Source organism: Urocitellus parryii, chromosome 6 (assembly GCF_045843805.1).
Source record: "Urocitellus parryii isolate mUroPar1 chromosome 6, mUroPar1.hap1, whole genome shotgun sequence".
Classification (NCBI taxonomy): domain Eukaryota; kingdom Metazoa; phylum Chordata; class Mammalia; order Rodentia; family Sciuridae; genus Urocitellus; species Urocitellus parryii.
In genome coordinates, this window is record NC_135536.1 from 125,161,768 (window position 1) to 125,182,554 (window position 20,787).

Here is a 20,787-nt window from a genome sequence, read left to right on the forward strand (position 1 = left end):
CTTATTACACATATAGGACACAATTTTTCATACCTCTGTATATAAGTATGTTCATGCCAATTTATGCCTTTATACATGTACTTTGTTTTTTTATTTTTTGCATTACAATTCTTAATACACATATATACCACAATTTTTGTATCTCTGTTTGTATAGAAAGTATATACCCAATTCAAGTCTTCATACATGTACTTTGGATAATGATGTGCATCACAATCCACCATCCTTGCTAATCCCCCACCCCCTCCCTTTCTCTCCCACCCTACTTCCCTATCTAGAATTCATCTATAGCTCTCATGTTCTCCCTCCCTACCCCACAATGAGTCAACCTCCTTATATCAGAAAACATTCCGCATTTGTTTTTTTGGGATTGGCTAACTTCACTTAGCATTATCTTCTCCAAAGCCATCCATTTACCTGCAAATGCCATGCTTTTGTTCTTTTTTAATTCTGAGTAAAATTCCATTGTGTATATTTGCCACTTTTTTTTATCCATTCATCCACTGAAGGGCATCTAGGTTGGCTCCACAGTTTAGCTATTGTGAATTTTGTGCTGCTATAAACATTGATGTGGCTGTGTCCCTGTAGTATGCTGTTTTTAAGTCCTTAGTGTATTATAGTCCCAGGAGAGGAATAGCTGGGTCCATTCCCAGTTTTCCAGGGAATCTCCATACTGCTTTCCAAATTGGCTGCACCAATTTTCAGTCTCACCAGCTCTGTATGAGTGTACCTTTTCTCCCACATCCTCGCCAACACTTATTTTTGTCTTCATAATAGCTGCCTTTCTGACTGGAGTGAGATAATACATTAGAGTAGTTTTGATTTGCATTTCTGTGATTGCTAGAGATGATGAGAATTTTTTCATATATTTGTTGACTGATTGAATATCCTCTTCTGAGAAGTGTCTGTTCAGGTCCTTAGCCCATTTGTTGATTGGGTTATTTGTTTTTTCGGTGTTTAGCTTTTTAAGTTCTTTATATATCCTAGAGATTAGTGCTCTATCTGATGTGTGAGGGGTAAAACTTTGCTCCCAGGATGTAGGCTCTCTGTTCACCTCACAGATTATTTCTTTTGCTAAAAAGAAACTTTTTACTTTGATTCCATCCTATTTATTGATTCTTGGTTTTAATTATTGCGCTATAGGAGTCTTATTAAGGAAGTTGGAGCCTAAACCCACGTGATAAAGATTAGGGCCTGCTTTTTCTTCTATTAGACACAAAATCTCTGGTTTAACTCCTAGGTCCTTGATCCACTTTGAGTTGAGTTTTGTACATGGTGAGAGATAGGGGTTTAATTTCATTTTGTTGCATATGGATTTCCAGTTTTCCCAGCACCATTTGTTGAAGATGCTATCTTTTCTCCAGTGCATGTTTTGGCACCTTTGTCTAATATAAGATAATTTTTTTGTATTATAAGATAATTTGTAATATAAGATAATTTTTTGTAATATTGTGGGTTAGTCTCTGTGTCCTCTATTCTGTACCATTGGTCTACTGGCCTGTTTTGGTGCCAATACTATGCTGTTTTTGATACTATTGCTCTGTAGTATAGTTTAAGGTCTGGTTTAGCAATACCACCTACTTCACTCTTCCTGCTTAGGATTTCTTTAGCTATTCTGGGTCTCTTATTTTTCCCAGATGAATTTCATGATTGCCTTTTCTATTTCTATGAGGAATTCCATTGGGATTTTGATTGTTATTGCATTAAATCTGTAGAGTGCATTTGGTAGTATGGTCATTTTGATAATATTAATTCTGCCTATCCAAGAGCAAGGTACATCTTTGCATCTTCTAAGGTCTTCTTTGATTTTTTTGCATCTTCTAAGGTCTTCTTTGATTTTTTTTTCCTTTAGGGTTCTGTAGTTTTCATTGTATAGATCTTTTACCTCTTTTATTAAGTTGATTCCCAAGTATCTTATTTTTTGAGGATATTGTGAATGGGGTAGTTTTCCTCATTTCCTTCTCAGATGATTTATCACTGATATACAGAAATGCATTTGATTTATGGGTGTTGATTTTATATCCTGCTACTTTGCTGAATTCCTTTACTACTTCTAGAAGTTTTCCGGTGGAGTTTTCTGGGTCTTCTAGGTATAGAATCATATCGTCAGCAAATAGAGCTAATTTAAGTTCTTCTTTTCCTATACATATTCCTTTAATTTCTTTCATCTGTCTAATTGCTCTGGCCAGTGTCTCAAGAACTATGTTGAATAGAAGTGGTGAAAGAGGGCATCCGTGTCTTGTTCCAAATGTTGAACCAACCATGTATCCCTGGGATGAATCCCACTTGATCATGGTGCACAATCTTTTTGATATGTTTTTTGTATACAATTTTCCAAAATTTTATTGAGAATTTTTGCATCTATGTTCATTAGAGATATTGGCCTGATGTTTTCTTTCTTTGAAGTGTCTTTGTCTGGTTTTGGAATCAATCTGGTTGATACTGGCCTCATAGAATGAGTTTGGAAGTGCTCCCTCTTTTTCTATTTTCTGAAATAAATTGAAGAGTATTGGTATTAGTTCCTCTTTAAAGGTCTTGTAGAACTCAGCTGTGTATCCATGCGATCCTGGGCTTTTCTTGGTTGGTAGTCTTTTGATGGCTTCTTCTATTTCCTCACTTGATATTAGTCTGTTTAAGTTGTGTCTATCTTCCTAATTCAACCTGGGAAGATCATATGACTTAAGAAATTTGTCGATGCCTTCCATGTCTTCCAGCCATATTTGTTTATTTCCGCTCTAATTTTAATTATATCTTGCCTTCTACTGCTTTTGCTGCTGATTTATTCTTTTTTCCCTAGGGCTTTGAGATGTAGTATGAGTTCATTTATTAGTTGACTTTTTATTCTTTAAAGGAATGAACTCCATGCAGTGAATTTTCCTCTTACTACTGCTTTCATAGTATCCCAGAGATTTTGATATGTTGTGTCTTAACCTCTAAGAATTTTTAAATCTCCTTTTTTTGATGTCTTCTGTAACCCATTGTTCATTCCATGTCTTCCATGTCTTCCAGCCATATTTGTTTATTTTTGTCATTTAACTTGACTTGGTTTTCCTCTTTGATTAGTTTTTCCTGTAGTGTACTACCTCCATCTGCTGGTTTTCATTGTTGTTTTTCATTTCCTCTTTATGAAATATTTTGCCAAGGATGTTTTGTAATGCTGGTTACTTAGCTATAAATTCTTTTAACTTTTGTTTATCGTGGAAGGTTTTTATTTTATCTTCAAATCTGAAGCTTAATTTTGATGGATCCAAGATTTTTGGTTGGCACCCATTATTTTTCAGAGCTTGAAATATGTTGTTGTTCCAGGATCTTCTAGCTTTCAGGGTCTGTGTTGAAAAATCTGCCATAATTGGTTTATCCCTATATGTGATCTGATTCCTTTCTCTTGTGGCTTTCAAAATTCTCTCCTTATTCTGTATGTTGGACATTTTCATTATAATGTGTCTTGGTGTGGATCTGTTGTGATTTTTGCACATTCGGCATCCTGTAGGCTTCTTGGATTTGGATTTTTCATTTCATTCTTCACGTCTGGAAAGTTTTCTGATATTCTTTCATTGAACAGATTGCTCGTTCCTTTGGTTTGGATCTCCATGCCTTCCTCCATCCCAATAACTCTTAAATTTGGTCTTTTTATGCTATCCCATACTTCTTGAATGTTCTGCTGTGGTTTCTTATCATTTTTGCTGTGTTGTCTATGTCCTTTTCAAGTGGTCTATTCTGTTGGTGAAGCTCTCGTTGGAGTTTTTAATTTGATTTATTATTTCTTTCAATTCAAGGATTTCTGTTTGTTTGTATAACCTCTATCTCCCTGTTGAGGTGATATTTTGCTTCTTGGATTTGTTTATCATGTAGCTCATTGTTGAAGTGATCTTTCACTGCCTGTATTTGTTCTCTTATGTCTTCTTTGAGATCCCAAAGCATTTAAATCATGTATATCCTAAAATTTTTCTCTGTCATTTTTTTTCTGCTTTTCCTGTCAATTCTTCTACTGATGTGTTGTCTTGATTTGTTTTTGGTACTTTCTTCCTTTGTCTTTTCATGTTGCTCTAGTTTCTTTCTTTTCAGCTCTGTGTGACTGGTGTGTTATTGTTTTTACCCTATAGATTTTTAGTGCTTTTGTATTGATCTTGGTTCCAAGATCCCTCCTCTGTGGGGAAGGACATTGTTAACAGATCCTGATATCAACAGTACATCATCTATGGACAAATTATTGTTATTAAGACATTTTTTAGTTAGTCTCAATGTCCAGAAATGTTGGATTTAATTATTATTTAGAATATAGTTAGTAATTTCATAAAAGGTGTACAGTTTCTGGTGGCAGACAGTGACCTGGGGGTCAGGTGTAGGATGATATGCTAAGAGGGAAAGAGGTGAGGGTATGGGATTACTATAACTTAGGAAATTTGAAGGAGAACTCTAATGAAGAGGGTTAGTAGCAGGGGAATAGACAGGAGGTAATTTAGGGTAGACAAGTAAGTGGGAAGACAGAAGAGTACCACCTTGTTTGTGGTAATTTCTTACAGCAGCAGGAGAAAGTAAATACGTGACCTGAACTACAACATTTGTCTCACCAGTTTTCTTCCGTTTCTCACTCAGAATTTGGGCACTCCCCTACAGGGTAAAGAGCCTCCGAAAACCAGTCCTAAACTCTGGATTTTTTGTCTTTTCTAGATCTTGGCTTGATTTTCCTTCACATTCTTGTTAAATCTCTGATATCTTCAGGCAAGGATTTGTATTATTCTATCCAGGATCTCTGTTTGCCTGCAGTTGGAGGTTTGGTCCAAATTCCCCAGTCCTTCCTTGCGGGACCAATTTTATTTTGAATCTGATGAATGAGCTAGTCCAGTTGTGCTTTCGAATTTCATATTCCTTCTGCCAGTATAGCCTTGGAGTCATTCTGCAGGTTAGTGTAAGAGCTTCACGGCTGTCCTCCTTTTTCTAACCTCTCCTGAGAGGTTACCAATGGCCCTGTAGTCGATGAGACTCAGCCCCTAGGGTCTACTTTATTATCTTTACATGTAAGTGTCCAGGTCCCTTCTGTTGCCAACGGGCAGGGCACCTTTTCTGTAACTAGGCTGTCTGCTCAGTGATCTCTGAATCATGGTAGGTTCACACCCTGCAGCCTGTCTGTGCTGACGCCATCAGTCCCACCTGTCGTGATGGAAGAGGCACAAAGTGGCCTGTGGCTGTGAAGCAGACAAGCTGACTTCTACCCTTGCTGTGCAGATGAGCTCAGCATTGTTGCTGCAGATGTGCTTCATGCAGTGCCACCATATTGGAATAAGTATATATTCTTTCAAGGAGGGCTATTTTAAAGAATAGCCCTCATTTGGGTATTCTGTAAAATAACTCTCATTACTTACTGTCTGAATGCAAGCCAGTCCTTGATACTCTTATGCACGTTGATAAAAGAAATCATGGGGCTCTGCTGACAACCACAGCCCACTAAGGCAGCACAAAGCATTTATGGCCAGGAGGGAAAGGAAAGCTTTTGATTTTGAGAATTCAGGCTCAAGCCCAGTATTCTGAGCCTTTGAATTTTGCCACCATCTAAAGGAAAGCTTAGAGGCTTTTTGGCTGTGAAACAGCAAGGAGGCAAGGGAACAAAGGATGAAAGGGTAGAGAAGGGAGGGAGGGCTGGCCCCGGTGTTCTCGAGTCAGACTCACGGAGGGAAAAGTTGGCTTTCTATTCTCAAACAAAGAAAAGACCACTTGATCTCTAATGCTTGTGCTTATGACAGGGAAATTTGCATTTAGAAAAAGAAGGCAGCAACCCAGACACCCTTTGGTCCATTTCTCCAAGAGCTGCCAAAGGTGTTGTGCTTTCCAGAAGCTCCCTGAGCTGTGAGGAGATGTGAAGTCCTTCTGTGGAAGGACTGTGAAGGTCCGGATGCCATCTTCATCATCCCTGTCAGCTTTGTTACCCTGGAGACACTGACGATATCAAGAAGGGGTATGACTTGCAGATAGTGTCACGAATATATCACTTACAAGCAGTCAAGAGCTTTGTCATGGACTGCCATACCCACCTGGCTTCTGCATATCTTTATTTAGGGTGCCTTAAATGTTGCAATCACAACTTCTACCATTGGAGATTAAATCATTATTTAAATATTTTTTAAAAAATTGTTTGTATTCAGTATTTGTGTCAGAGCACAAAGTGCTAATATAAACACTGAGTCTGTGAAACTGATTGGAAAAATGGTTGCTTTAAGTATTCTTATATGTTTGCCATATTATTCTATGAGCACAAGAATGTCTATGGCTTTATTGGGGCATTTGTTTATTTAATAAATAGGATCCAGCATCTTCTATGGGCCATGGGACCCTGCAGTTGACAGGACAGTCTATTTGCTTTTTCAAGTTAACAAGTTGAAAAATGTTGTTTTGACAGTATAATCTTAACAAGGAATAAGTAAATTTGTGCATTTATTCACTCACTCTGTCTGCCGTCCTTTAAATTCCCACAACACACACAGGCACGTGGTAGATAGAAAGTAGATTGAAAGTACAAAACAAAAGAGTTGGGGTAATTATTTCATTAATGTGTGTTAAAATGATTTGCCTAAATAGTTCAGGTATTCTTCACCCATTGCCAATAAATAATTAGATTAAAGTCTGTGAAGAAATCATATTGTATTGCTATCAAAAGAAATGTGCTTGCACTTGTAAAAGAGAAACTATACTTTCTAGAACATCAGAGAACACCTCCTAGGCTCTCTTGGCAAATTCCCCCACTCCCTAGCATCAAGTGAGGGGGCTCCTGACTGTGGATCAAGCTGTAAGCAGGGGCATAGGCCCCCAAGAACCCAGCACAGAGCTCTGTAACAATTCAGAAGTGTGTGGTACATGGGATCCTTCCAGAGTAAACATTGGTCACCCATGACCACGTGTGTGCCAGGCTGTGAGCTGGTCTCAGGGGACCTTTCATCTAGGAAAGGCTTAAGAATGAGAGTTAGCCCCAGCCACACCCAGAGAAGTTTGGACTTTTGTGTTGGGGCCATGATCACTTGGTTCCAAGACAGACCTGCAACAAGTGGCGAGATCTAACTCAAAAGGGCAGGTTGAGGAATTGTGCTTCTGCGCCAGAGAATCTTCTATGGCTGATAACTGGAGGCGATGTTAAGGCTGGAGGTAGAGGAGGGTCCTGGAGATCTTTGTAGCCAGGAATATCATGACTGGTGGTACAAAGGGCGTCTTTAGAACAAGGTCCAGATGTAGGGACAGAGGAACAGGTATGTTTTCCTTGTCTCCTTGTGAATGCCTGGCAGTGACCCTTCCCAACCTGCCGGAGCAACTGAGCTACATGCTGCTGCTGTACTCTGTGCAGTTTCCCACCAGACTCCTCAGTGCCCAGGTCATGCAGAGGCTAGGACAATCTCATTAGGAAGTATCTGGAGAGTTTGGCCAGGTCCCTGATGCCAGTGCACCTGCAGATGCCTCAAGTGCACACTTTTGCCACCTGCTTACCTCCTAAGTTGAAGCCAGGTAAACTGGCTTACTTTACTTCTTCAATGGTAGAAAAAATAATAGTATCTGCTTTAATGGGCATTACTTTTGGATATTACTGCTTCTGTTTTAAGATAGAAAAAGTCACTTTTGCTTTTATTGGATAAATATTAAGAATTGAATGAATGCAAATGTGAAATATAGTCTTCCTTCAGTATCTACTGGGAATTGGCTTCAAGATCTCCTCACCCACATCCCGAGGATACCAAAGTCTGCACATGCTTAACTTCCACTTATAAAATGGGGTGGTATTTGCATATAACCTATGCATATCTTTCCATGTACTTTAAATTTTTCCTAGATGATTTATAAGACCTAATTCTATTTTAAAGGAATAATAACAAGAAAACATTTTGTACATGTTCAGTATAGGCGCATTATTTTTTTCTGAATATTTTTGGTCCTCTGATGGCTGAATCTAAGATGGTTTGAATCTAGATGCAGAGGGCCTGACTATGTAGTGTTAGTGATAGAATCTTCCCTATGAATCTAGCATTCACCCAACTAATAGTCTAGGTACTGCTGAATTATACTTGTATATCCTCATGTGATTGAACAGGGGACACAGCAACTGTCCAGATACCTTTTCTACCTGGAGGAACTATGGAGCATCAAGAGGAAGCCTGCTTCAGGGTTCGGGATATCCTTGGGTCCACTTTAGTGACTCAACTCTCCAGGCTGTTTCAATTTTTAGCAGAATTGCAAGTTCAGTGCAGAGCTGGAAGACTTGCTGCTGTATCACCACCTTGCCTCTTCCATTCTGCCTCATAAGGTCAGCATAAATACATTTATCCAAAGGCGCTTCAGAGGAGAGCAGCAGAAACTGCAAGCATTGTATTACGAGTGAAGCACTTATTTGAACCTGTTTGCTTTGCATTGTGTGAGTCTTCATGTCCTCAGCTGCATGTAGTCCTGGATACTTGGTGTGCTGTGGCTGAGCTGCAGAGGGCAGTAGCTTTGATTTGAGCCTGCATGCATGAGCAGCATTCTTGTGGGTAATGCTGCCTCTGCTGTAGTGAGCCATCACAAACACCACCTCACATCAAAGAGGCTTGTGGATTTGTAGGATTACAAAGGCATTGGGAATCCAACTCCAAATGCCCCCTCCTCCCTCCCTCCCTCCCTCCCTCTCTCTCTCTCTCTCTCTCTCTCTCTCTCTCTCTCTCTCTCTCTCTCTGTTTTTGTTTAAAGTCTCATACTTAATAAACAGAACAACCAGAACTAAATCTCTCAGCACTGATGATTTTTTACTCAAATTTTGGGTAAGCTTTGTTAACCCTTCACCACAGGCATTAATGAATATGGGAAGAGAGTAGCAACAATTGGACCAGGATACATTTAACTGAAACATATTTTTGAATACATTAAAACATTAAGGTACATTTTAAATTTGGGGGGGAAATGTCTATAAAATCCCTTGAACACTTTTTGGCTTATTTGATGTGCCATAATCTTTTCCTGTGGAACCAAGATCCTCTCAGTGATCATCAGCCCACTGAGCTGGATATATCAGAGGCCAGAGAAGCTTTAAGGCAGTCACTTGAAGGTTGCCATGGCCTTGGGCATGGTTCTTAATGATCCTAAATGATCAGTAGTGCAAAAACCAATCTCATAACAGTGTTGTAAGATAGTAGCATCACACATAGCACAATGCCTGCTATTTAGCAAGGCATCAAAAACTCTTAACTGTCTTTTAAAAATATATATTATTTATTTATTTATATCTATCTATATTTATTTATTTATCTATTTATTTATCTATCCATCTATTTATTTATTTATGTTGCTGAGGATTAAACCCAGTACCTCACACATGCTAGGCAAGTGCTCTACCACTGAGCTACAGCCCCAGTCCCTCTTAACTGTCTTGATGATGATGACAATGATATATTACAGTGGTGACCTTAAGAATCACTTATGTTGGGCTGGGGATGTGGCTCAAGTGGTAGCACGCTCGCCTGGCATGTGCGGGGCGCTGGGTTTGATCCTCAGCACCACATAAGAATAAAATAAAAGATGTTGTGTCCACTGAAAACTAAAATAAAATTTAAAATAAATAAATAAATTCTCTCTCCCTCTCTCTTTGTTTCTGAGCCATGTACATTACATTACATTCTCTTAAAAAAAAAAAAAGAATTACTTATGCAGGCTGGGGGCTTTAGCTCCATGGTAGATCACATGGTTAGCATGTGTGAGGCCCTGGGTTCAAACTCGGGGAGGGGAGGAGAAAGAAAGAAAGGAAACAACAAGAAGAATGATTTACGTGTGAGACTTTTTTTTTAATATTTGTGCTAAAATGTCCCAGAATTCTGGGCTATGTTCTACTTAATCATTAATTCATTTCTCATAATCAGTTCTCAATGTTTGTTTACATCTGCTTTTCATATTCTTTTATTGTAGAAAATGCACATAAAATATACCATGTTAACCATTTTTAAGTGTATAGATCAGTGGCATCAAGTTCATTCACACAGTTTGGAGCCATTACCACAAGACATCTCAAGAATGTTTTGATCTTCCCCAACTCTACACCTATTCTTTTTTTTTTTTTTTAAAGAAATGAAGCTAGTGGGTTTACCACAGAAGACTAGACTGGGGTCCAGGCTGTAGGGTGGGATAGGGAGCAGTGTTGACAAAAGTTTGGCTGATGAATAACCAGGGCATGACCTTGAAGCTGATTTGGAATGTGGCAGGTGGATGGAACAATCAATAAGTATACTTCTTAAATGAAGGAGTGTTACCATATTGCCTATAGTGAGGGAAAACTCGGTGTTAATAGAAGTTTCCTTATCTAAAATGTGTGCTTTGGATATGAAATGCTTTTTTAAATGAGAAACTCAAGGATGATCCCTGTATTAGTTTGCTAGGGTTGCAACGGACAGGGCAGCTTAGACATTAAATATTCATTATCTCATGATTTCAGAAGCTCGAAATCCAAGTTCAAGGTGTCAGCAGGGTTGGTTCTTCTGAGATCTCGCTTATTGGCTCATCTCCTCCCTGTGGAGGGTCATTTTCCTGGGTCTTCACATGGTCATCCCTCTGCGTGTTTGTATCCTATTCTCTTCTGCTTATAAGGACACCAGTCCTGATGGATTAGAGCCACTCTCATGATCTCACTTTAGCTTAAATTACTACCAGAAAGGGGTCTTTACAATTAGAGGCTCTTTCTGAGGTACTGAGGTAAGGACTTCAACATATGAATTTTGGAGGTAAGGGGAGTTTGCTTGAGCCTAGCAGTCTCTGAAGTTCTCTCCAGCTCTAACAATCCTCCAAATTCTTGGCAATTCCAGATGAAGCCAAGGCCCAGACCATGCCCTGGCCATGTGTGCTTCTGAGTCACATGATTGTAGCAGAACATTACAAATGCGGCTCTGAAAGTCCCAGAGACAGAATGTCCTTCTGTTTCTGAGCCGTGTACATTACATTTTTTCTTAGAGAGAAAGAATAATAAACAGAGACAGAATATTTTAAGTCCTACCCTCCTAGTCTGCCAAGAATAACCCTAGTGTTCTCTGGAGCCCACTCCCTTCATGGCCATCTTGTACTCTGCATCTGCAAATGTCTGCCCTGTAAAAATCAGTCCACTAGTGTCCAGATAATTCACACAGCTTTAAATAAACACAGGACTCTGAAACAGCCTCTCTCTGCAAACAGAATGCAAGGCCATTTCAGTCCAAAGAAAGGGACCGATGGCTAATGAAACTTTAAGAGCCTTTTAAAATAGCATTTTGTGTGTCGGGGACATGGCCCAGTGGTAGAGAGCTTGCTCACATGTGCAAGGCCCTGGGCTTCACTCCCAGCACTGCAAAGTAGACAAATAATAAAATAGCATTGCAGTTATTGCACTGAGCTACTATTACCTGGGGAGTCCTCATTTTAATGCACATACATTGGAAAACAGTACTACGTAAGTTTTGAATTATTACCTTTATGGCTGTATTCTATGCAGAAAAAATGCACTGTCATAGTAGAATAATAATTATCTAGAGTGATATCAACAGTGTTTATATCCTTTCTGTGATTGTTAGCCCCTGGCAATTTCTTTCTGATGATATGCTTGTGTGAGCAAAGATAGTTCCTTTTTTTACCACAATGTGACACTTGATAGAGAAAACATTATGACAGCCTGACCAGAGGGCTAATAAAAATAAATCCATTAATTACACTCAAGTTATTTATACTAAAGACTCCTTCCCTATATTTCTCTCCTTTCTTCCTCCCTTCCCTCCTTCCACTTTTGATCTCTTCACATCTATCAGTTGCAAACTCCACATTAAAAAATTTTCTTTGTAGTTAATTGTCATTTGGTGTGGGTGGGATAGTACTGGGGATAGAACTCAGGGTCTCATACAGATAGAAAAGGGTTCTACCATTGAAACCCCTCCACAGCTCTTTTTTTTTTTTTTAATTATAAGACAAGGCTGGCCTCCAATTTATGATCCTCCTACCTCAGCCTCCTGTGTAGTTAGAATCACAGTTGTGTACCAGCACATCTACCTAGCAAATGGTCTTTTTTTTTTTTTTAAATGCAGAAGAATAATAAAGGAACTGTTGGTTCACACATTGGCTCTTTAAATCTATGTCAGCAAAGGTCCATGAAGATTTTTTAGTATACATTGAGGAAATGGAATTTTAGTATGAGTTCCTGTTTTTCAGATAGAATTTGCTTCCTTAAATATATATAGAAACTTGGAAAGCGCTGACCTGTCTTGAAAAACGAAAAAAAAAAAAAATCAACTCATTTATCCCTTTTCATCGTTGGTGGTTTTCTTTGCTGTGCTCTGAAATTCTCTTTTTTTGCATTAAAGCCATAATCATCTTGGCTCACTTATTAACCAGTACTGATCTACTAAATGGTTGGTTAAAATGATGAGTTATTATTCATTATAAAAATGAGAAAGCATGGGTTAAGTGCATGTGTTCATTGACATTCTGCAGAGATTTCTTAAGCAGAGTTCAAGCATGAGATTTCCCAGCCATGGACGCAAGACTGAAAGAATAAAAGTGCCTTTTGGAACTGAGCAGCCTTATACCGGATTTCTCTAATGTGTACGTGCTGTTATTTTAGGTCTCCGAATTCAATCCTTTGACGTTCACCAGTGTAATCGAGTGTGAGAAGCCAAACAATGACCTGACTAGGTTTCGTGGTTGCATGTGAGTATCGTGCATCTTCCTGTGCTTATCATTCTGCTTGGTAAAGTACACACACGTGCGTACACACACGTGCACACACACATGCACGCACACACTCACGCACGCACAGAGTTATAAAATAGGTCTTAAATGTTCTTTGCCACATGGTATAATCTTGTGGGAATGCTACCCAACATGTGAACCTTCTGAGCTGCTTTTTGAACAAGTTCATAAGATCCTGTCAGCAGTAGCAACTATCAATGTCCTTATAATGAGTGTGAGTGTTTCTCCCACCTGGTCAGCACCCAGCAGGTAGGGGACATGACAAGGGAAGTGTGATGGCTTACATATAGACTCAGAAAATGGCAGCTGGAGCCATGCAGGAGGAACCTGGTTGGAAGCTCATTCCTTCCTTTAGTAAGTCAGTCATTGAACAAGTACTTATATGCTAGGCACTGGCCAGTGCTCTGGATATAATACAGTGACTCAACAGACAGAGAATTCTGCCTTCATGTTTATTTTATTTAAGTTAGGAGAAAAGAAAGATTAATAAACAAAAACACACAAATAAGAAATGTAGATTCAATACGTCCAAAGTCCAGCACCATTTCTTATTCCAAAGGAGAAAAAGTAAAAATATGGATAAATAGTCCAGTTGGTTAGTATGGGGAGAGAAAATGGAAGAGAATAGAGCATTTTGGGATGGAGTTGCTGAATTACAGACTAGAGCTATGGGGACAATTTCACAGAGAATGAGGAAGGTGACAAGGACATAAAGGACATTAGGTTTGACCTGCCCTGATTCACTGACCTTTTGTGCATCAGTGGACTCTGTAGACTTAGCTCCCATCTGGAAGATATGGGGCCTTCTCCCTGCTGCTGTCCTGCTCTCAAGCTCAAGCTTAACAGTTGAGCCCAGGCTACTGCTTAGTGGTCCAGGTACAGAGTGGCCTCTCTACAGTTATGGAGGGTCAGGGTGTTCTGCTTCTGAAAATGGGTTCTATCTCCAAGAGCTTTCAATAAACTTGAATCTTGTAATTTCTGAGTCATCTAGCATGGCTGACTGTGCCCCACACACAGTAGGCATGCAGAGATGCTGGGGGTTAGTGCATCATGGAAGATTTCACAGTGAAAGGTGAAGTGCATCTGTAGCTAAGTGTGATGGCTCAGTCACCCACTGAAATTGCTCTGAGGATCAGAACTTGGAAAATGTTAGGTCAACACTTAAAGGAAACAGCTAAAGGGGGGTAAAACTCCTAAGAACAAACCTTATCATATAGTCGACAATATCTGGGGGGAGAACACTCAATTACCCATATGTTCCAGTCTGCTGTGAATTTCTGGTCTCTGTCCTTTCCTGGGCTGTCTTCTCCAGGCTTCCTTAACCAGTTGCCCCAGGAGTTGAAGCCCTTGGTACCATTTACAGAGACTCTGTGAATCCCCCGGGCCCAAGCCAGCTAGAACAGGTGCTGGGTTTCTGAAGATAGCTGGGCATTAAACAAGTCCTCTTTGGTGCTAAGGCTGCGAGGCTCCGGAGCCCGCACTTACTAGCTAGATAACCTTGGGTGAGTTACTCACCCACAATCACTCATCTATACAATGAGAGTAATTTAGGACGTTCCCTGTGTCAAGGAAAGTTCAGTTAATTTAATACACAGAAAGTTTTCAAACATGATAGGTGTTCAGTAAATATTGACCACTATCATTGAGGCTGCTGTGTTAAAAATACTATTATAAATAATAATACGGAGCAAGAGATGAGAAGAGTCAAGAGATGGTACAGGTAGCCGAGTTATTCAAGTGATCTTCAGGAGGGAGATTAGTGGAGAAGGTGATTGGGAGAATGGCTTATCCTGTGTGTGTGTGTGTGTGTGTGTGTGTGTGTGTGTGTGTGTGTGTAAGAACCACAGGAAGAAGGAAGATGGGTTTGAGGTTTCCTGAGTTTGAGGATGTGGCAAATGCATAAGGCACAATGATCAGATGACAGCAAAATAATATGGGTCAGGAATTGTGTTAGTCTGTTGTCTGACTATAATGAAATACCTGAGGCTGGGTACTTATGGAGAGGTTTGTTTAAAGCACAGTAAGTGCAGTATGCTGTAGACTATGGTGAGAACCCTCTGGCTGTGTCTCTGTGTCTCTCATGGTGGATGGCATCATGGTGGGAGTGTATATGAGAGGGAGAGATCACATCACCACATAGGAAGCCAGAGGTTGAGGAGGGGCCAGTAATCCCCTCCCACTAGGCCCCACCCCTACACAGTCCCATTGCCTCTTAACATCAACACAGTGGGGATCAGGCTTCATGCACTTGAATTCATGAGGGATTACCCACATTCCCTCCAAACTATAGCAGGAATTGAGGACAGGGTAGGAGCTAGCGATAAAAATTTGAAGACCCTCTACCTACAGGTCATATTCAAAGTTAGAGAAGAGGCCAGGCCATATGAGACAGTAAGGAAAGAAAAGAAAGGAATGAAGACAAAGTAATCCCCAAAGTTAGGAACAGTCACCTTGATATGATGGGGAAACCATCACAAGGGTGATACCCAGGGGAGGAGACACAGCAGGGACATTGAAAAGAGATCTGCAGTACCCTGGGTTCCACAGAAAGCCTAAGGAAGGTGACAACTAAGTCATTTCAGTAGTCTGAGAGTCTTGGCTCCAGGATATAGGAGAGGAAGAGACATTGCTCAACCACTCTTTCTAGAAATGTGACCTAAAGAGGAGGGTTGTGACCAGAAAGAAGGCCTCAGATACAAAAGAGTGATACTTGTTAGAAAGAGAGAAGGTAGGAAAAAAAAAAACCCAGGCTCCTAAAGTCCTTAGGTGCTTGTGAGGGGGACATGGTGATCTCTGTGCATGAGGGGCTGGCCCTCAGTGAGGCTGGTATCTTGTGGCTTCTCAGTTAACCCAGTACCCAGCCTTCAGCTGTCTTGATATCTCCATCCTGTTTCTCTCCCCTGGGCACTATGGAAACAGTCTTTTAAACAGACATTGTTCTGAAAGGCCTGGTCAGACTTTTCCAACAATGCTAACATTAAGTGTTCCCAGCATGGTTGTCCTCATGGGTACATTTCCTGAGAAAGACCTGCTGAGAAGGGAACGAAATCCTCTCTGCTCTGTTCTCTAATCATCTTGCCTTCCCCTTTGTTTTTCTACCCTGTTTTCCTACCCTGATGTCCCCCAGAGCCTGGGCCTAGGAAGGGCAGAGAGTTTGAGCAAAATAATGTGGGCCAGGAATTGTGTTAGTCTATTGTCTGACTATAATGAAATACATATGCACAGACCTCTGCATATGTAACCCCATTTAACTGATTTGCTATCTCTACCAGATGAGGTGGTTCGGATTTGCCACAGGATTGACAGTGTGCCCACAGGCCCCTCTTCCAGCCAGACTAACTCAAGCAGGGTCTTTGGAGCCTATGGATAGCATTGTCTGAAAGGTTTTCTTGTGACTGTGGCACACCGTCAGCCTCATCAAGGCTGAAGCTCAGATCCAGAAAGAATACAAAGGGAGGATCAGCGAGGTCAGGGGATCCAGGGTATTAGCAAAGGGAGCAGGGCAGCCTCATGCTGAGGACTGCTGTCTGAGCAGGGAGTGGGCCTGCTCATGCTGGATTCCCATGTTCTATCCTGGATAGAGAGAAGGAGGTCAGAGAAAAGGAGGTTGATTCACACTCATCCCAATAATGCTAGGAGCAGGGAACTAACCTGGGGAGCAGATCTGTCATGGAGACTGCAGAGCCAGTTCCTGGTTGGCTGGCTTGTGTGTTTGTTATCATCTCAGGGTGGCCTCCCTTTAGCCTCTGTGAGACAGTGGCTACATGCAAGTAACTTCATCATGCCAGGGAACCATGGATGGCAGACCAAACTCCTCAACAGGCATGCCAGCAAGTTTTGTTCTTTTCTTGGACCAGCCAATCCAAACTCAAAATCTTAGCCATTTGCAGAGCTAAGTTTGGGTTTATAGCAGCAAGAAAACCCAAGTCTGAAGTTAAGCTCTCCCCATTGCTGGGGCAGGTGACCTTAGAAATTTACTCTGCATTTCTGATCCTCCGCCTTTGAATTTTGTGGTTAACATTGGCTACCCCCTCAACTTCACAGGCTGACCTGAGAAACAAATGAAAGAAAATATGTGAAATACCACATGAATTAGAATATATCGTGCAACCACTCTGTGCTAGCTTTAGTGTATGGTTCCACTCATGTGAGATGTCTGCGGTAGGGTAGGACAATCTTATAGATACAGATAGGGGATCAGAGGTGGTTAGGGCTTGAGAGGAGGGGAGTGGAATAGGAATGGGGAGTGACTGCTAATGGGTATTGGGTTTCTTTGGGGGATGAAGAAAATGTTCTCAAATTAGCTGCTGGTCATAGTTGCACAATTCTCAATTTACAAAACAGCAACAAAAAACTCCAGTGAACTATATACTTTAAATAACTGAATGTAAACTAAATCTCCTGCTATTAGAAAAAAAAGTGGTAAGAACACTTTAAAGACCTGTGCTGTTTCAAATGATCTTTATATGAAGTCTTCAGTTAGAAACTGGAAATAGAAATATTCTTCACCTCTTTCTGGGCTCTGTCCTTAGCTCCTGGCCCAGGGCATCACAGCTGCACATACAGGCCCCTTATGAATGGAGACTTGGCTTAGGGTGACTCCATTTGACTGTGTTCAGTCAACTTCGTGTTGTATAGTGATCTTTGAAGCCACAACTCAGTGAAACATTTGCATTTTCCCCTAAAGGATGAAGCAAAAGAGGCTGGCTGGTCATCTGATGTAAATTTCCAATTCACATTATAAATTCAGTTGCCTATTTTTCTCTTCAGAACTATCAATGTTTGTTTTATATATTTAGGTGCTTTGGTGTTTGGATGCATATATACTTGTTATGTCTTCCTGTTGAATCCACTCTTTCTTTATAAGATGACTTTGTTCGTCTTTTGGGAGATTTTGGATTCAAAGCTCTTTGCCTGATATCAGTAGAGCCCCCCCCATGATCTCTTCTGGTTACCATTTTTACCCCAAAGTTAGAGTCCACAGAGCAGGGTTTTGAGCTTTTCTTCCTGATGCTGCAGAGCCATTTGCAACCACATAGGGCTAGTGTGAGCATTGAATGCCATCAGGAGCCCAGAGCCTGCTTGTTGGGGTACAAACAACAGAGATGTCATGGTAAAATTTCTCTGGTGACTGTGAGTATGAAGGACCCAGGCTGGTGGTGTTGAGGCTAGCAATGGTGTGCTGCAGGCTCCAGCAAAAAAAAAAAAAAAAAATGTGGGTAACCTGAATTAGGGCAATGAATTAGGTGAGAAGGAGGCCCTAGATTAGAGAAATAGCCAGTGAGGAGGTTGATATTGAGAACTGATGGTAGAATGGATGGGAAAACAAGGCATTAATAACACTGAGGTTGCTGGTCCAGCAACCTCAACCAATGTATCAGCAAGTTGCTTTCTCCTGAGGTGCCTCTGCTTGGCTTGTGGATGTCCTTTTGCTCCTTATGGCTGATGTGGAGCCACTAACCAGGGTGAAGCAGAGAGGAAAACCCAAGTCTCTAAGTGTTGCAGATGATATGCCCTGGGGGAGGCAGTCAGCCTGAAAACTCTCTTCAAGGTTCTGGCACTTGATATTGCAACCCTTAGACCTTGGGGGGAGGTATGTGGGCACAAGAATGCCTTGTGTTCCTGTTTCTGAATGGACAGATTCCAACCCTGTTGCAGATGCTTGTCAGCATGTTGGTCATTACTAGAACTCACCTTCCTTCACATACTGGGACTCAGACACATAAGAGCCATTCCCAACAGCAAGTGCAGTCACCAGAAATGGAACATCTTTCAAAGAGAGAAAAGCTGAGCAGGTCATTTATTAGCTGAACTTGCCATTTCCCAAAGATCCTGCATATGGCACTTTTTTAGTGCATGCTACATGGTACCATCAGACAGTACTCTCATAAAATTTTACTTCTGGACGGTTTTGATTTAGAAGAGATTGGTTTGATGAGTTAAGAGGCCTGGGGACTTGAACTAGATGAACTCTTCGAGGTAGCTTAGATTAAATGTTAAAGGATGTATTCAATTGTCAAGGCTGCCATAACGAATCACCACAGACTGGGCAGCTTTCACAACAGAAGTTTATTTTCTTGCAATCTAGAGCCTGGAAGTCTAAGACCAATGTATCAGCAAGTTGCTTTCTCCTGAGATACCTCTGCTTGGCTTGTGGATGTCCTTCTGCTCCTTATGTCTTCCCATGATTGTCCCTCTGTCTATGTGCCTTTGTTCTAATGTTGTCTTTTTTTTTTTTCTACCCTAGTTTGGTGCTGGGAATTGAACCCTTGAGCATATCAGGCAAGCACTGTATGCACAGCCACATCTTCTGCCCCTAATCTCTTCTTTTAAGGTTACCACTCTGATTAGATCAAGTCCTGCCCTCATGGCCCTTTTGAAACTTAATTTCTTGTTTTAAAGACCCTGTCTTCAAATTCCAGTAATATCCTAAGGTCCTGGAAATTGGGACTTCAACATCTGAATCTCAGGGAGGACACAGTTCAGCCCAGGCTGTTGCTTCTCTGAATCTATAATGTGAACTTTGAATCTCAAAGGGGGAAGTGCTGAGTATAGCTTGAAGGGCTTACGTTCTTGTGTGCAGCTTCATGGAATTGAGACTCATGCTTGCATGGCCCTGGGTCTGTTCCACTGTTATCTGGGACTCTCCCTTTCAGAAGTCTAAGGCAGGTGCCCTTCGCCACCCCCACTGCTGCGTGTGCTTGCATGATGGCATCACAGCTGCGTGCTGGGACTCCCCTGGGTACTGCTGTTTTCCAGCCTTCCTTCCATTGTGATGAGCTGGTCACAAAGAGCTGTGGGGTTTTTTGTTGTTGTTGTTGTTTGTTTGTTTGTTTGTTTTAATTCTTTTTGGTTGTAGATGAATACAATACCCTTATTTTATTATTATTATTTTTTTAACGGAGCTGAGGATAGAACCCAGAGCTTCCACATGCGAGGTGAATACTCTACCATTGAGCTACAACCCCAGCCTGCTGTGGTTCTTATATAGGCCAGTGCACCTCCTGGTGATGAGTTGCTGTCTGGCTTGATTAGAAGCACAGCATGGTTGTCCCTCAGTTTCCAGGGGATTGGTTCCAGGACCCTCCACTGACACCAAAACCTACAGATGCTGAAGTCTCTAATAGAAAATGGTGCAGTATCTGCATATAACCTGGGTGCATGCTCCTGTATACTTTAAATCATCTCTAGATGACTTATAATAACCTAATACAGTGTAAGTGCTATGTAAATAGTCATTACACTGTATTATTAAGGGAATTATGGTGAAAAATCTGAAAATGTTCAGTACAGTCAAATATTTGTTTCAATATCTTTCATTCTGGTTGGTTGAATCTACAAATGCTGAGAACCCATATTGACTGTAGTTTCTAAAAAGCTGTCAAAGAAGGCCTATCTAAAATAGATATTTTTCTTGTTTCTTTTGAGTTTTATCTCTTATTCCTAGTAAGCATTACTGGAGCTTTGAGATGAGTCATTCTTTACTGTTACTTCAGAGAAATTGTTTTCATATCCAGCTGTTTCTAGAGAGACATCCATGTCAGAAATGTGGCTATGGTGTCCTCTCATTTGGAAAGTGTGAAGCAGGGCTTTCTTCGTAGTTAATATCATCGTATACAGGCTGGTTTCTGGATGCTTCAGCTGGCAGTGAGGTTTTCAGTCTTGAATCTCTTTTTGAAGTAGAACTTTACTCTGTCTCAGAGTTGCCAAAGTGGACTGTCAGCTCAGTGTTGATTGAGCATCTCCCCCACCTCTGTGTTCCTTTGCATTTGTTCTGCAAAAGAACCACCCAGCATGCATTTTAGCTTTGATTGCATTGTGTAGCTTTTCTGATTATTTCCCTAGTAACTGGGTACCGTGCTAGGAGTTGGGAGAAGGAAAAGACTTCCAAGGGTCTCTGGTAAGCTTCCAAGAACCTCAGTGGAGGCATTTTGATTGTGGGTGTACCCAGAGGGGTGAGTTTACTGAAAAGGTGGTGTTTTGGAAGGTGCTTCTCTCAGTGTCACTGCCTGGGGAAGATTAGACTGTGCTTGGCTGTAGTTCTGGAAGCCTCTAAGGCTCCCCCTTGAGACCTGTACATTG

General features: G+C 40.9%; 1 protein-coding gene across 1 annotated transcript in view; it reads left to right on the top strand.

Annotated features, from left to right (window-relative positions):
• The window catches only part of Atp10a (ATPase phospholipid transporting 10A (putative)), a 186,169-nt gene that overhangs the window by 122,616 nt on the left and 42,766 nt on the right, over positions 1 to 20,787 (top strand). The window contains exon 3 of the mRNA XM_077800152.1: positions 12,578 to 12,663. Within this exon, the coding sequence (XP_077656278.1) occupies positions 12,578 to 12,663 (86 nt within the window). The remainder of the gene's footprint in view (positions 1 to 12,577; positions 12,664 to 20,787) is intronic.